Source organism: Magallana gigas, chromosome 1 (genome assembly GCF_963853765.1).
Source record: "Magallana gigas chromosome 1, xbMagGiga1.1, whole genome shotgun sequence".
Taxonomy (NCBI): Eukaryota; Metazoa; Mollusca; class Bivalvia; order Ostreida; family Ostreidae; genus Magallana; species Magallana gigas.
Window position 1 is genome coordinate 41,927,173 of NC_088853.1, and position 16,585 is coordinate 41,943,757.

The window sequence follows — 16,585 nt, forward strand, 5'->3', positions numbered from 1 at the left end:
AAATCTAATATCAGCTTCTCACCAGAGTAAAATCATGATAAAAATCCCGTACTGCAGAGGAAATTTAACGAAAGAAATGCTACAACATTAACAGCTGATTAATGAATTATCCTTATCCTTTTGAAATAGAGACATCATTTTCTTCTTCGGTACGTATAATGATTAAGTTACATTTAAAGGGAATTAAAGCATTTTAATTGATTTGATTTATTTTGTCACATAAAAAAGTATAACGCAGGCCAATGAAAATGTTTGAGGCATTATGTACATAGTTTGTATTTAAGATCTGCTATAAAATGCCGCAAAATTACGCTTAAATTTTATTTTGAAATAATATAAATTTCTGACTTATTGGTGTATACATGTAACAATATCTCTAGAAAATACTTTATGTACACGTGTATTAACGTTTTATTAAATTAGATCGCGGAAATATGGCACTTAAGGATTTAGAAATGTATCAGTAAAATAAATTGGTTGTTTGATAAAAATAGTTGTGAACGAATGTGAAGATAATTAACAGATTTTATTAAGAACAAGCTTCAATAATGATAAAAAAACGAAAGAAAAAATTGCGGAAGAAAGTGAGATAAAAGGAATCTGTGAATAAACACCGCGCATACACGTACGTTGTAAAATCAAAACACCACACATACAAGTACATGTTTCAAAATCAAAACATTTGAAGAAATTTCTCTTAGACTAAAAATAATGAAATGGTAACATATTTGTGAATTTGAAAGCGAAACAAACAATAAAATCCTGAAGCAAATGAGGCACTATGAGGCCTATAAGTTGTTTATAAAAAAAATCTTAATGAATTGCATGAACGTGCAAATGGGAAAATACGATCAGTTATTTTTGAATTTGTCAATTTCATTAAAAAGATCGAAATAAAACATATATACATTAAAATTATATTATAAGCGCATGTGGATCCATGAAAAAAATCATTCATTCTCCGTGCAGTCTCGAAACTGAATATGTACATGCTATTAAATATAAACGCACACGATTTCATTTCTTGAGAAAAAAAATACTGACGTGGTTGATTATTGTATAATTATAAAAGTTTTTATATAAAATAGTATTTTTTTCTTTTAAAATGCTGCAAAATGACATGGATATTTTTATTCACAAAATAGCTTTATAAAGATATTGGGTCTTACTGACGTCATAAGCAAGGGAGGTAAGCCGCGTAAGTCAATGTTCTTTTTCCCGAATAAGTGATCTTGATCGACTGTGGCGCTCACATTTTGCATAAAATATTCAAAAAACAATGTCAGTCTTATTAAATAGGCACTTATGGACTCATTTCCGTATATAACTCAATATGGTCAGGATATCGTTTCATATGACCTTTAAGTAGTAATTATATCAGTATCTAAATATAGTTTTTAGTATTTAGATACCATGACTTATCTGAACTTGTTTATTAAGTCATAACAAAGAAAAAAGTTGAAATTTCATAACTGAATGAATTCAGATAAGTTAACGATGTATACAATCTTTTTTAAACTTTTGCCAATTTATTTACCAAATTGATATACAAAATTTAGTTCAAGTTTTAAAAGAATAAAGGGTTTTTTTCCTTTTCTTCTCCGTTACATTTTTTATCTTTAAATTAAATAAGCGAGTATTTAAACTCTGTTCTAAAATAAATATACTTTGTCATGCTTCTTCACTCGACGATTTGGTGAAAATTTGTATATGCATCTCGGTTTTTACAAAAAAGGAATACCATCAGTAGGGTTGAAACAGATTACCGCTAAAATAAAGTATGAGCTAATATGTAAGAGTAATTGCCACTGGTTACTCGGTTATACATATCTCACTAACTTTGAATAATTTTATTCAAATATGCAAAACAAAAATGTCATTTTATTCAAATACGCAGGGTTGTTAAGGAAGCATACGGAATATTAGTTATATGTTACTTCGCTAACTAACAAATCTTATATATCATGTTCCTATCCATATATTATCAAAAGAACGGAAAGAAGTAAGATATTGGACACATTTTTCAATAACTTAGAATTTATTATGTAGATTCTCACATTGATGACGTCATTACTAAAATTGATATGTCATGCGTATCGTAAATAGATTCAAAATATATGAAATCTAAGAACGTTAAAAAGTATTTTGGTGCGATTTGTTGATGGATGAACAATAGAATAGAATTCTTGAGCATATTTAACTTTATTTAATTTTCACTAAAAGGTTATGCTTTTATTAATTGACCAGGATTTACTCTGTTGTTGTTTACGATATAAAAATCGGATTAGAACAAAACTGTTTCGTACATTTTGCACTTCACATTTAACATTTTTCGATAGTCTGATAAATGCGTAATTAGAAAAGAATGCTACAATCCAGTGTTCATTTCTACATAATGACTTCACTCGGGTAAAAACCTTTAACATACTTATTTCATCATGAGTTTAACTATCTTTAACCTAGTTTTTTCAATTCTTTATTGAACTTCATTTTTGGGGGTCGAGAAATGCATAATATCGCATATAGTACTAAAAAGCAAAACTATTTTAATTTTGTGACAAGATTATCGGTTAAGGTGAAATTTTGTTGAACTGCTTACAAAATTTTAAATTCAATCCTGTAGGGTTTTTCTTTCGTTAGAAAACCTACATGTCTACATTATTTATCTTATTGTTTTCTATTATACGGAGATGAAAAATTATACTGATTCTAATATCGAGAATTAGATAAAGATAGACGTCCCTTTTAAATATTTTAGTTTTTTGAAAAGTCAAAACCAAGTAATTATATCATTTGTAATACCATTTTTTATGCAAAAGCCATTTTTTGGAATTGCAACTAATAATTTTTGAAGTTTTGAACAAAAAGGAAACTTTAAAATTTTTTTGAAACAGGTTATAAACATTTGAATGAAGTAATGTTATATATATTATGTATATAGGTTTGTACTGGACACAGATAGTTTGAAACACACTGTACTAAATGTATATGTAAATTCCAAGATTATTCTCTTAAATTCGACTCACTGATATTCTTTAAACAACTAAAAATAATAATGATATAACGGCCTTAAAAATGTATTTGTTTGATTATTAAATTGTATATATCAAATTGTTTTATAAAAGAAACAAGAGGCCCATGGGGCCACATCGCTCACCTGAGCAACAATGGGCGTTCAAAAGATATTGTGCCATAAGGTCCCTCGGTTGAATAACAAAAAATATATATTGTAAAGTATTCGAATTTTACACTTATTTTTGTATACACGTAATCTTTGACATTGTACCTTCATGAAATACTATTTTTACCAGGATAAGAAAATCCACGCAAGATATAAAACTAAACATTTGGTAGGGGTACACTGGTAACTTCCAATTCCCTATATTTTTGTTCTGCCCCCCCCCCTCCCCACTTTGTAAAGCGATCAAAATATATGAGAGCATATATGGAGGGTAATTGTGTTCAAAAATCCAGACCTGTAAACTTGTTAATCCGAATATTCAATCGTGTTGATGTGTGAGCCTGAGTATGATTGAGTGTAATTTTGATAGTATAACCTAAAAAACTCAGGGATAAACACTTTAGAGTTGACCCCACAGACTGTCAATCTAATTTTCCCTACAGATGCTTAATTGCAGCTGTAAAATGCTGTTTGTTATTTACATGTAACCTGCTAGTATAATATATACTTTCCATCTGTAATCTCTGCATTTGTATTTCCGTTTTCTGAAATATCACGGCTGACATGTTACAATTTGACAAATGTAAAGTCTACAAGTTTGTCGAATTTTGACATGACCATATATGGAAACAGTGACGTCACTGATAGAAAAAGGCTACCTGCAGGTAAAGGCATGCCGTAATCGCCGGAATAAATAAAAAAAATATTAGGTAGGCCTATATTCATATTATCTCTGGATAACATTTCCTAGAAAGTATTATTTTTCGGAAAATTAAATTTTGAGATGGGTGTACATTTTATCAAGAGAATGTATAAAAGATGCGAGTGAAGAATTCGATCGGTTTCAGATATCCTCTTAGAACTGAAAAAAAATACATTTAATGACTTTGTTTGAATACACGTGTATAAAGATATGTTTGCATTTTTATTCATAGGCGTCGGAACGGGAGGGAGGGAGGGGGGGGGGCTAGGGGGATTAGCCCCCCTTCTCCCCCACTTTTGTTTGCCAAGTTAGACCTAACCATTAGGAACATAGCATCAGGGAGGGTTCAGCCCCCCCCCCCCTCACTTTTTCCTCGCAAAAAACAAAATTGTTCCTTAAAAGACGTTAAAGAGAATGAATATTAATAGTGATATTGAAAATTGGAGTCATAGTAGGTATACAAGCAAATATCTCCAAATGCATCCTTATCGGTACCACAAATTTGTGACAAGACCCCCCTACACCCCCGCGAAAAATTACACGGGGTCGGCCAGCTGAGTTGCAAGTTATCGATAAGAAAAACAAACTATTTAATAAAGACATTGGTTTTGAGATTGTGATTAATATGAGATATATTAAAATAAATAAATAAAAATACCAAAGATAAGGTTAACTGTCGTGAAATTAAAATGTGTATAAATTATTTTAAGAAATGTTTCTTTGCATTGTCGGCAATAAAAAGGGACAAAAAACTATCATGCAGGTACAAATTGGCACTTTGTTTTTTATTATTTCAAGCAATTATTACGGGTTATGAGTTATGACGTCCTGAATGTCGGTTCAATACAGACTCACTTTGTGAAGTTGGTTGATAAAAAATTTCTGGAGAACTATTATAATACAGCTTTACAGCCACTTGTGAACTAGCTGCAGGTCTATAGCTCCCGGTCTGAAAAAATTCGGATGGACGACCTGGAAGCTACAGTGCCTCCCATAGTAAAATCTTTCACTTACACAAAAAAAAGTATAAATACATTTAAAGTAACATAAATTTTTCCGCGGAAAATTACCAAATCTTTGCAGGTCGTTTATTCTAACTAATTCAGAAAAATAATAAGGTTAAAGCTGTCAATGTGACAGCAAACCGGGTTTTTTTTTTACAGAGTGAACAGTATCCATAATCCATTTGTCAATCCTGAATTGATAAATACTACCTATCCAAAGAAATGGAGTACTCTATATGCAATGTTTTTGCCAAAAATGACTAAGTTCAACAGCTGATATTTTTTCATAAATTATCAGAAATCAAAATCCTAGCAATATGCATACCTCTGATATATGTATAATTGATCTGCAAAAGAACAACTTCTTATCTTGAAAACTGTTTGAGGAGTTATCGGTACAATGAGGGTACCTTTTTGACAGCCACTCGCCCGCCCGCCATTTTTACTATTTCAATAATCGGAAACCCGGTTAAAAATTCTCTCAAAATTCTTAGAATTCAGAAGCGCATTCGTCACATCGGCAACGAATTTTTTCTACATGAACCTCTTCCTGTTCAGTCCAGTTTCAATCATTCCTCAAATTATTTTCTAAAAATAATACCGGTGTTTTCGATAGAAAAGGTGTCGTTCATTAAAAGCTTATTGCAACAGTTTAGCTGAATATTATGTTTATTTTTTCATCCATTCCGGCGGTTACAGCATGCCTTTTCCCGCAGCAAGGCTGTTGCCATATAAGGTCATGTCAAAAGTCGACAAACTTGTAGACTTTACATTTGTCAATTTGTATCATGTCAGATGTGCTATTGGCGAGCCTGAAGTTACAAATGCAGAAACTATTGATTGAAAGTGTGCAAAGTTGAAGGTTTAATTTACTAATGTAAACAATAAAGTTGCAAAATGTGCATCATGCGAAGGAACTGAGTCAAATCTTACACGTGTTTATGCCTGAGTTTTATAAGTTACCCGTTCAGAATTACACATATTTATACTCAGGCTCACACATCAACACGATTGCAAATTCGGATTTACAAGTTTACATGTCTGGATTTTTGAACACGATTACCCTCCAGAAGCATATAGGTACATTTTTTTTCATCAACTACTTACTAGTTATTGTATTTAAAAAAATATATATATAATAGTTATTGTTTTTTATTTTAAAAATCCTACATGTATAAATGTGAAAAAGAAAATTGTACCTCAATGTGCTCAATTCCTCAAATTAAAAACATTCAAAAAGTTAATTTGTCTTCTCCATTATAATTAAATAACTGTTATTAACCTCGCGTACAAACCAGGATAATTTTCCGCTGTGATATTTTTAGGAATAGCAATAATTACTTTATCCCCGCAACATAAATGTGTCAGAACTATGGAAACTGTTTTCAAGATGTCGATTTTATTTACTTGTGTCTGAAAAACTATCAAAATTGATGTAGATTTCACATTATTTATTGTATAAAGAGGGGGCCCCAGAGAGTAGGTATATACAGAATATCATTCTTTTATTTTGTTTGTACAAGTATTTAACATACTCTAATTCATATAGAATTTCTAATGTTCAACCAAAATTTCAGCGTCAATCGTAGAATTATAAGCCAGATACAGAGCTCACAGTTCGCCTAGGTTTGAGTCATATTTTGTTCACATGAGTTTATAAAATACAGCTTAAGATTTTCAACTTGGTATTTCCTATTCAGCATTTAAAATGAAAAAAAAAAAGAATGGCCTAAGATTTTCAATTCTTTTATTCACTCAAGACCAGTTCACTGGTATTGGAGATTCAAAATCAGTTTATACAAATGTACACAAACACAGTCAAGGATCACATGTACAGTAGGAGTAATAATGACGAAAAAAAGTTTACAATACAATAAGTTGTTAAAGTTGGTTTCTGGAAGAACAGACTCTGAACATTTTCTTTAAAAAAATTGACAATTTTTTTTTTAAATGATATAGTTTACTACCAGTGATATGATTACTAAAACCAAATGTTAATGGTGTTTTTTATTTACAGGATACAAGAGCAGTTTCAGAGGAGGATATGATCCAGTAAAGAGGAACATTTCTTTAGTTTTTAAGATCTGTGTACAAACATAGAATTGTGAGCAAATCTCTGTATCTTGCTTATAATTCGAAGCCTAACACTCAAATATGGTTAGTAAATAGAAATTGTAAACAATTTAACACAAGAAACATGCACTATAACAAATAAAGAACACAATTTATTTTTTCGAAATGAATCATATATATACATGTATATATACCTACATATTTCCGTCAGCGGTATCAAACTCTATTTAAACTGAACAAACTCGAGAAAATGCCGAACATCTTAACAAATCATTTTGCATTAATCTACCATTACGCAAAAGATAATGCCGAATTACCGATAGAATGAATTGTATTTCAGTCTTTTTTTGATACATCAGATTTTGCTTAATTTGCGCAGGTAAACAGTTAACTATTTGATTTACCGAAGTCTCTGTTTGATTTGATACGTAAAAATCACGAAATACAGACGATAGTTCCCAGGTTACAAAGCATAAATAATGAAAACGAAACGAAAATCAGAACAAGCTAACACCAACGTCATGTGTGAAAACTGTCATCGCATTGAAATATTTAGCCTCAATTTACTTCATAAAATAGGCACCAATATATTTTGCATGTTTCAAAAATGTCCCTCCATACGCGAACTGTTGCACAACAAGCAAATTCATCATAGTCAGATCGACCCTTTTTCGTATAATGTCATGGCTGCTTTAAACAAAAACCCTCGTTTTAGAAGTATGGAATAGTTTAATTGAATCAATATTACACCACTTGCAAAACAGAAAGTTTTTTACGTCAGTTAAACGACAAGATTTGTTTTTTATTCATTTATACTATTTTCTTTCAAATCATTTTCTGTTTAAATTCCTACCATGAAAATTCAAAAATGTAATAAAGATGATTTTTCTGATTATTGTTATTGAAGCATACAAAAGGTACAATTTTAGATAATATTGACCCTATTCTTGTTAATTAAAACCACAGTAACGATATACTTAAGAGTTTCTGAAAAATCGTATGTAGAACACTTGATTTACCAAAGTTCTATTTAAAATGATTTCAGAAGTCTTTATGTGCTAGATCGATAATTATAATATCGTAGTGTGTTAATTTATATATTTTGTTACCGTACTTCAGAGCTTGAGGGAAAAAACAATTTCTTGTCGTTTTATTTGAGATCCTTTAAAAAGTAAAAAATTTATTCTTAGAGGTTAACATCTTTTATATGCCGATGTTCAAGGGACTCTAGGCTTTCTAGATTTTTAAATTTCATTTTCATACAGAAAAAAGAAAACTCTCCATAATTGGTAGCTGGTTTGCTTCATATTTCCTTGAAACTGATGATTTATAACATGAATTTACACCATGTGTATCTTAAAGTCTCGGTACGTCGTATATACATGTAACTAAGCACGTCTTGGGAAGCCTAACTAGAAGAATCTATAGCTCAAATTCCAGAAATAGATATGTCCCTTAATTTACAGGGTTTTTTTTCTTTACTGACATTTTTCCTGTTGCATAACATACAGTTGAAGGAAATCAGGCCCTCCTTTACAATATACACACTTTTTGTTTGACACTTTATCAACAATGGGAACCAAGTACTCGTTCTTGATATTACGTATTATAATTCATTTAAACTTTTTATTTACAATGGAATCAGATACTTGTTTCTACTATTCGGCAGTAAAAATGTAGCTCATAAACACATTTAAATATCACAAAGGGCATCATATTTGAACTAAAAATTTAAATAATAATTAAATTCAACCTCTCTAGTAGAATAACAAAAATGGTGCTGTTTCGTCAAGACTTCATCTTCTATTAGAATAAATATTTAAGAAATGAGTTCCGGTTGAAATTTTTGTCACATTCGTATCTACCGTAATTCATTCCATAGATATCACCGAAACAGCAGCACTTTCTAATAAGTAAAAGATCTCATTAATTCGTAAACAAAATATGAAAATAATTTGCTAATTGTATCCCTTCAGCCCTTGTAAATATCATAGTTATATAGGTTTATAATTAGACAGGTGTCAAACACATCGTCATATACTACAGGTCTTCTCGGGCATCAATACCAGAATATTTCTCCCTCTGATACAGAAAAGCCCTGTAGGCTTTCTTGTCACATCGGGGCAAATATTCTGGTGTGTCGCCCTCGAATCCATGTAATATATGTATAATACTTAACGTTATTAAACTACAAAGTTGTACCCTTGGGTAACTTTTAAAGTAGTTTAATGTGTTTGAACAGATAACAATCACACATTCCTTTATTTTTTTGGCATTTTTTGTGTTTTCTGTGACGTCATAGTTAACATTTCCATATTTCTACCAACATTGGTAAACCTGAACATTGCTACGTAAGCTACCCATATTGTCAATTTTTTAAACGTAATTTCAAAATTAAAGTACATGTACGATGTTGTTGTTTTTGTTGGGTTTTCTTTTTTTCTTTTTTGTTTTGTCTTTTTGTGTTTTTTTTAATAAGTGCAATTACATTTATTGCATTAATTCCCTTATTTACTTATGCACCTCAATTCTTAAAAGAAACAAATTATTATATACCTATTTATTGGCTATGAGGACGATAGCAAGTTTATTGTTCCCCAAGACAACAACTATTTCACAAGACGAAGCCGAGGGAAATAGTTGGTGTCGAGGGGAACAATAAACTTGCTATCGTCTGAAAAGTCAGTAAATAGGTATTTTATTATACCGCAGAAAACTTTATTTATCTGCGATGCAAAATGTCCTGATGATAAACACATTAGAGTTATCGACCTTTGATCGTTTGATTGTTACGTCAAAGGTGTTCCGAGTTTAAAAAGGAGGAAAATCGAATGCCGCTGGTAAATCTATACTTCTATATTAAAATAATAGACTCGAATTTTCGGTCTTTAATACCGAGAAATCGGAAGAATACTGTCTTTTGTTTCATATACTTGAAATATCATTGTACTTGAAGATTACCAATTTGTTTTTATTTTTTTTCAGTTAAGCCTCGCTAATTAATAATCAACGACCTGGATTTTTTGGATTTTACAATCTTGCGCTTGCGCAATACATTCACGCTAACGGGATCTTTAGTTTATGTTTCTTTAATATCACATCTGCATGAATAAACTCAGAAATGATAATACAAATACGGGTAAATGTTCATTGGACTTTTGTTATATATTCTGTTCATATATATCAATGATTTCTTATAAGAGAAAGTATACAATAACAAATATACATTTCAACTAAGTATTTACTTCTATCTTCGTGATGACAAAAAGTATTTGATTACATGCGAAAAAGTTACATAATATTTGTTAGGAGAGTGAAGATAGAACATGCTTTATCGTAAAAATGAATATGTCCTACGGACCCTGTTATACAAAGAAACTACGTGTAAGATGGTTAAAGGTGTTGAATTCTTCCATTCTATGGATTAAATTATTTAGTTGAAATTAAGGTATTTGCTGTCTCAAAAAGGTTTATGATGATAAATTTGACTGGTTTTTTTCAAGGCAACTTCATTAACTTTCTCCAAAATCGTTCCGGAGCGATTCTGCAATTTTCTGCTACATTACGGGTATACATAATTCCAGTACGTAAGATTAACGCAGTTATCGCCCTTAGACGGAAGGTGGCGCTATCGTCGACCGCTATTACGGTGCTGACGGTCTACATTCGATTGATACGATGCCGTACGAAAAAGGAGGTGGAAGACATTGTGTTGTCTTCAACTGTACCAATAATCAGAGAAAGTTGTATAAATGGAAGATGGAGGAATGCTCTGAGCACGGGAAAAGACACGAAGATTGTCCTTGCCAAGCGCCTTTCAGGATGTTTTGCATTCCAGCGCAAGAAGATACCAGATTGCGATGGCTCAAAGCTATCAATAGAAAGGATTATCAACCTGGAAAAAAGGACCAAGTATATCAATTATGTCGCAATTTATCGGTTATCGTCTTTTAATTTTTAAATTGATCTTATTAATTTCATATCTGAATGACATCGTCAATGATAACAGCTGATTATGCAATATATGCTGACTATACATATCTACACATGTACATGTATACACATGTATAAATACCACATGTGTTTTTTAATATATGTAGACGTATACAGTATTTATTAACATACACGTTTATGTACAAATATGATATATGACTGTGCATCTTCACAGTTTTCATCAGGGTTAATTATAATTTTATCTTTTAATGCTAACAGGTCTGTTCAATTCATTTTCTTGATGGGTGTCCAACCAAACTGAACCCTGACCCACAATTACATATGGGATATCACAAAGAGGTTAGGGTGCAAAAAATTACCTGTTTGTCATAAATTTTAGTTTGAATTTTGTTTAATTCTACTTTCAGAATGAGATACTTGCAGTTAATGTGATTCACATATTACTATGACTATTATTAGAATAGTTTAGTATTTTCAAACTGTCAAATTAAATAGCAGTTTGAACTTACATGAAGCTATTTTGAGTGGTCATACTTTCACCAGTGATTGCCTGCTGGCGGGTACAATGACTGTGTGGGACATGATTGAAGTTAACTATGGATGCAGGATCATCCTCGGGTATGTAAAAACACAATATGTGTTCAGATATGTATGATATATTACTATGTATGATTTTTAAATAGATAAAGCAAGGTAGGAGAAAACTGGTAAGGAACATGTCTAATCAGGAGGATGAGCAGGAGCAGGATGAGAGAAAGTGGCCTTATATGCATAGGAGGAGATGAAGCAGCAGCAGAAGCCACAGACATGGAAATCAATACTCCCTCAGCAGCAACAGCTTCTACCCAGACACCACCTGTTATTGTTCATCAGTATGGGGTGTCTTGTGTTACCTATCAACCAAAATCAGATGCAACAACTCAGACAATTCATTCATTGCATGACCATTTATATTGTCTACAATTAACATCTAATACTGTAGGTACTCAAACAACACGTGAACTTTCATCTTTCAAAATTTTGACAGAGAAAGATTCAGTGTTTTATACAGGGTTGTCACTGACAGTATACTCTACTTTAGTAGATATAATGAGGGTACATGGGAACGCTTTACCTTATTTATTGTCCATCGATGAACAAGTTTTGTTAACGTTAGTTAGATTACGTTTAGGGTTACAGTTCCAAGACTTGGGGAAAAGATTCGGAATTTCCCATCAGCTTGCTAGTAGAATTTTTAATTCATGGATAAATATCCTAGCTGTTCAGTTGAAAGATTTGATAATGTGGTTGCCAAAGGACACTATTCAAAGATCTCTACCAACTTCTTTTAGGAACACATATCCTAAAACTACATGCATCATAGATTGTTCAGAAGTGTACCTTCAGAGGCCATTGTCCCTGAAAGCCAGGACTGCAACTTACAGCAGTTACAAGTCGCACAACACATTAAAATTTCTTGTTTGTATTGCACCAAATGGTTACATCATGTTTTTGTCAAAGTGTTATGGGGCAGAGCAAGTGATAAGTTTATCACTAAAAAATCAGGGTTTTACAACTATTTGAATCCAAATGATGAAGTTATGGCTGACAGGGGATTCACAATAGGTGAAGAACTATTCAGTTTACATGTTGGGCTTAACATTCCTTCATTTTTACGATGTAGAAAGCAGCTAAGTGAAAAAGAAGTTATCCAATCTCGTAGAATAGCATCAGTGCGCATTCATGTTGAAAGAAGAATTTGTAGAATGAAATCTTACAGAATTTTGAACAGCATTATTTCGATAAAATCAGTCAAAAAAATGAACAAAGTAGTGAAGGTAGTGGGTGCTCTTTGTAATATGAGACCTCAGCTTATTAAAGATTAGAGGTGCTCATGCATAGTGTAGAATTTTTACATTGTACTTTTTAGCTACTTCAATGCTCTTTTCTGAAGATAACAAGAAATTATGTACAAGTGTAAAGACTGTTTATTTTTGTTTTCACAAAGTTGAACACAATTTTTCATACTTCTCACTGAAAACAAATCTGCCTTGTGAAAAATCATCAACAATTCTAACAAGTAGATGATTGAAATAAAATGCTCTGATTCTTGGTAAAATATCGGAAAGAAAAGTTTCGTTATATTGTACATCAATGCACACTGAATCCCCATTTTTTGCAAACCATGTAAAATATTTGGACGTTGATTTTCTTGTACAGAAAAGTTGCATTTGTATTTGTGTATAATATCCATTTCTGCCTGACTTATTAACAGTGATAGTATCATTTTCTTTACAAATGTCATAATTTTTGTTGTTTAAAAGTTCATCAATTGATTTTACCGGACATTTTATTTCTAAAAGCATATCATCATCAATTGTGCTATCAGGACTTGCAGACAGAAAAGGTTCATCTTTATTTATAACAGTTCCACAATTTTTAACTTCTAAATCAAATTTCTTTTCAAAGATTTCTTTGGCTATTGGTTCTGATACTTTTCCATGTTGTGTTGCATTGTTGCCCTTGAATCTAGGATATAAATGGTTTGTAACAAAATTTTGTGGATTTGCTTTGCTTGTTTTTGGTACTTTGTTAGCCACAGATGCTGGAATTCTAACCTTGCGACTATCAAACCACAAGTCAGAATTTTGTTCCGTAGTATTGAGACAGACTTCATCAATTTTGTTTTCAGACAGATGAACATATTTTCTATAAAAATCTCTACAAGGGTGACACTGAATATCAGCAATATTGATTGGATTTGAATAATCAAGATCATGATTCCCATGATGCACATCTTTTGGGTTACTTGTTTTTCCTGCAGATGTGCTTAACTGACAGGGCTCAGATATCAAAATCTTATTCATAATTGTGCCCCTGCACTGAAAATTTTTTGAAACGCATGATGAATGTGAAAACTCAACCAATTCATTGTGTGATTCTAATTTCTTAAATCTAAATTCTTTTTGAGGTTTACATCTCACAATAATGTTATCTGTATTTATCAGTTTGTTTTTATTTGGCCGTGAAAAATCAATTTCTTTGAGCTCCGCCTGATGGTCAACTGCAGAGGATGTTGCTTCCTTGCCCCAAGACACTGGGAAATCTGTAACAGATTTTCCTGCGAATCCTTGATTCCATGCCATGACAACAGCATATCCAATGGCTGAAATATGGCTGCATCCTCTTCCTAAACCTGCTGGGCATGTGCAACTAGCATTCTCAATCTTGTAGCTATCTTCTCCATCGGATGCAATTAAAATCCATGCATAATAATCTGCACGCCCGACTCCAGGCTGGGATGGAGATACTTTTGCTTTCAGGAAAACATTTTGTCCAACATTTATACTTTGAATATCTCCTAGCCACCTGGAGTTGACATAAGTTTGTCCCCAAAGAGATCTAAATGACTTCATTTCTTTACCATCATAAGCTTTTGAAAATATCAAGTAGTCTACTAAATCTTCATATAAAATATGAGGCCAGCTTTTCAGATCATTTGTTTTCCAACCTGGGTCAGATTCATTTGGTGGATCTGCAATTTTAAATATTGTGATTTATTTCAATTTTGTTCATTATGCATAACTTTTTGGCGAAAGGAAAACTAACAATTAAAAGCAACTTATTATGAGGAGTTGCTGGTTGAAGAAACACAAAAACATTGATAACTAAATTTTTAATGCATGCAAAAATTTTGAACTGCGTAAGAAATTGGAGATCCACCAGCATTCTCTTCAGATTATCACACTTCACATTACGGGATTTGATTGTTTGTATAAACCATCCAATTATATACTCAAATTCTCGACTCAATGTGTTACTTTCATTCAAGTCAGAGAATTGAGGGATGTAAATAAAACAAATTTACGTAAAATGTGCGAGGTGGGCGGGTACGGATCCAAGTTTTACTGTGTAATAAACAAAATTACAAACACAGAAAGACCAAAAACAAATAGAACGTGAATTACATGAGGGTTAAATATATATTTACAATTCTTTTTATCCATCACAGTGATGTTCCACACACAAAACGAGACAAAGTCGACGTAGTAAATATGACACTTGTTTACCGTTGTCAGCACCGTAATGGCGGTAAATCACGTGATCGTAATATGGCGCCGCCCATAAATTAGGTCAGAGAATTAAGTATAAGGGAGGCATTTTAACTGTGGCGAGGGCCTTTCCCGAGACAGAGTTTTAGATTATTCAAACTAAGGAAAGTGTAGTGAAATTAATAGCATTATTGTAGGCTTATAGCTTTGTTATGTAAATGTCAATAATAACGTGTGTCGATGTTCCTATTTCGTGAATGTCCGATATGCAGTGTCAACCCATGCACGCACGGGTCAAAGTCTAGTTGTTTCAATGATTATTCACCATGAACATGGGCAGATAGAACGGAAACTATTTCACAGTTAGATAAATTAAATTGTCCATTTATTGTAATTTTACATAGATATTATTCATAGAGGTATAATAGAAACAGCAATTGTCTTCTGCCGCTTTGTTCTAATATCGTGATAAATGATGTAATACGTACCTATTGGATCCTTTTCAACATATCCGTATCTTTTGTGCGCTTGTAGGCACTGAAAATGTACGATATGCTAAGTTAAGATCTTTTGAACAACATCACGCTCGATTATGTGTCCTGATTTTTAATCTTTTGTACTTTTGATGTTTATTATGAATGCACAATCCCCTGTATTTGAGCTATGTATGGATGCTGGGAAATGTGCTGTGATGTTCATTGAATTCATTTAAGCTTGAATTTGGCTATCATTTTTAGACGAGACTACGTAAATATTTGTTGTAAAAGTGATCATTATTTCAACACTTTGAAGTAAGTTTCTAGATAAAATAAAGGTCACTTATTGGATTTTTGTTAACAGATGACGCCATATTAATTTTTCAAAGCTTACCTCCGAGTTTGGGAGGACAGGACTCGGTCTTCGTTCTACAAATACATATAGACAAATTTAAATGAACATGATTCGATATATCAGAATTCGATTTTTCTAACTAAATTTGCTTGAGCTTTGCGTAAACATATCATTTTATTCATAGTTATATAAGAGAAAAAAGGCTAGGTGTGGAAAAATAAAATACATGTACATGTTGACAACGACATTGTGTATTCGGGATTTTCATAACCTGGAGTTTTCGTTCGTAACACGAGTTATCTCTCCATTAGAGCAGGCATAGCGCTATGTAACCAGTATAAACAAATGGTTGAAACAAACGTTTTTTGTCTTGTTTAATCGGTTATTGGTGTAAATTGTCAATATAGAAAGACGACTGTGCAATTAAAAGATGCTGTTATACTAAAATACTAAAAAAAAGTAGAGATATTTGACGACTGCGCCTAATCATGCTAATCGTACCATATCCAGGCACATACCATGGTTTTTGAACGTGGATTGGGAGGGGGGCGGGGCTCATAAAAAAACTACTTAACAAACCAGAAAATTTAAAAAAAGAAAAAGAAAATTACAACATCACAAATCGTGAAAATCCTAATCCGTTGGGGGGGGGGGGGGGGGGGGGGGGAGGGGGGTATAATGTACTTTACTGTACAGCAGACCTAGCTTAAATCATGAATCATTTCATTCTCACTATTTATTTATTTGCTACGAAAAAGGTAAGGGGGGGGGGTAACTTTTTTATTCACTTTTTTATATGTAAATTTAT

General features: G+C 32.2%; 1 protein-coding gene across 5 annotated transcripts in view; it reads right to left on the reverse strand.

The window, feature by feature from the left end:
• LOC105327327 (uncharacterized) overlaps positions 1 to 16,585 on the reverse strand; it is a 55,582-nt gene that overhangs the window by 3,542 nt on the left and 35,455 nt on the right. For 3 of the 5 annotated variants that reach the window (XM_066067475.1, XM_066067473.1, XM_066067469.1), the window contains 2 exons: positions 15,817 to 15,851; positions 15,435 to 15,483 (listed from right to left, as the gene is read on the reverse strand). In XM_066067475.1, the coding sequence (XP_065923547.1) occupies positions 15,435 to 15,483; positions 15,817 to 15,851 (84 nt within the window). Of the gene's footprint in view, positions 1 to 11,147; positions 14,430 to 15,434; positions 15,484 to 15,816; positions 15,852 to 16,585 lie in introns of those variants that run through there. The other 2 variants (XM_066067482.1, XM_066067477.1) reach the window with 1 other exon arrangement.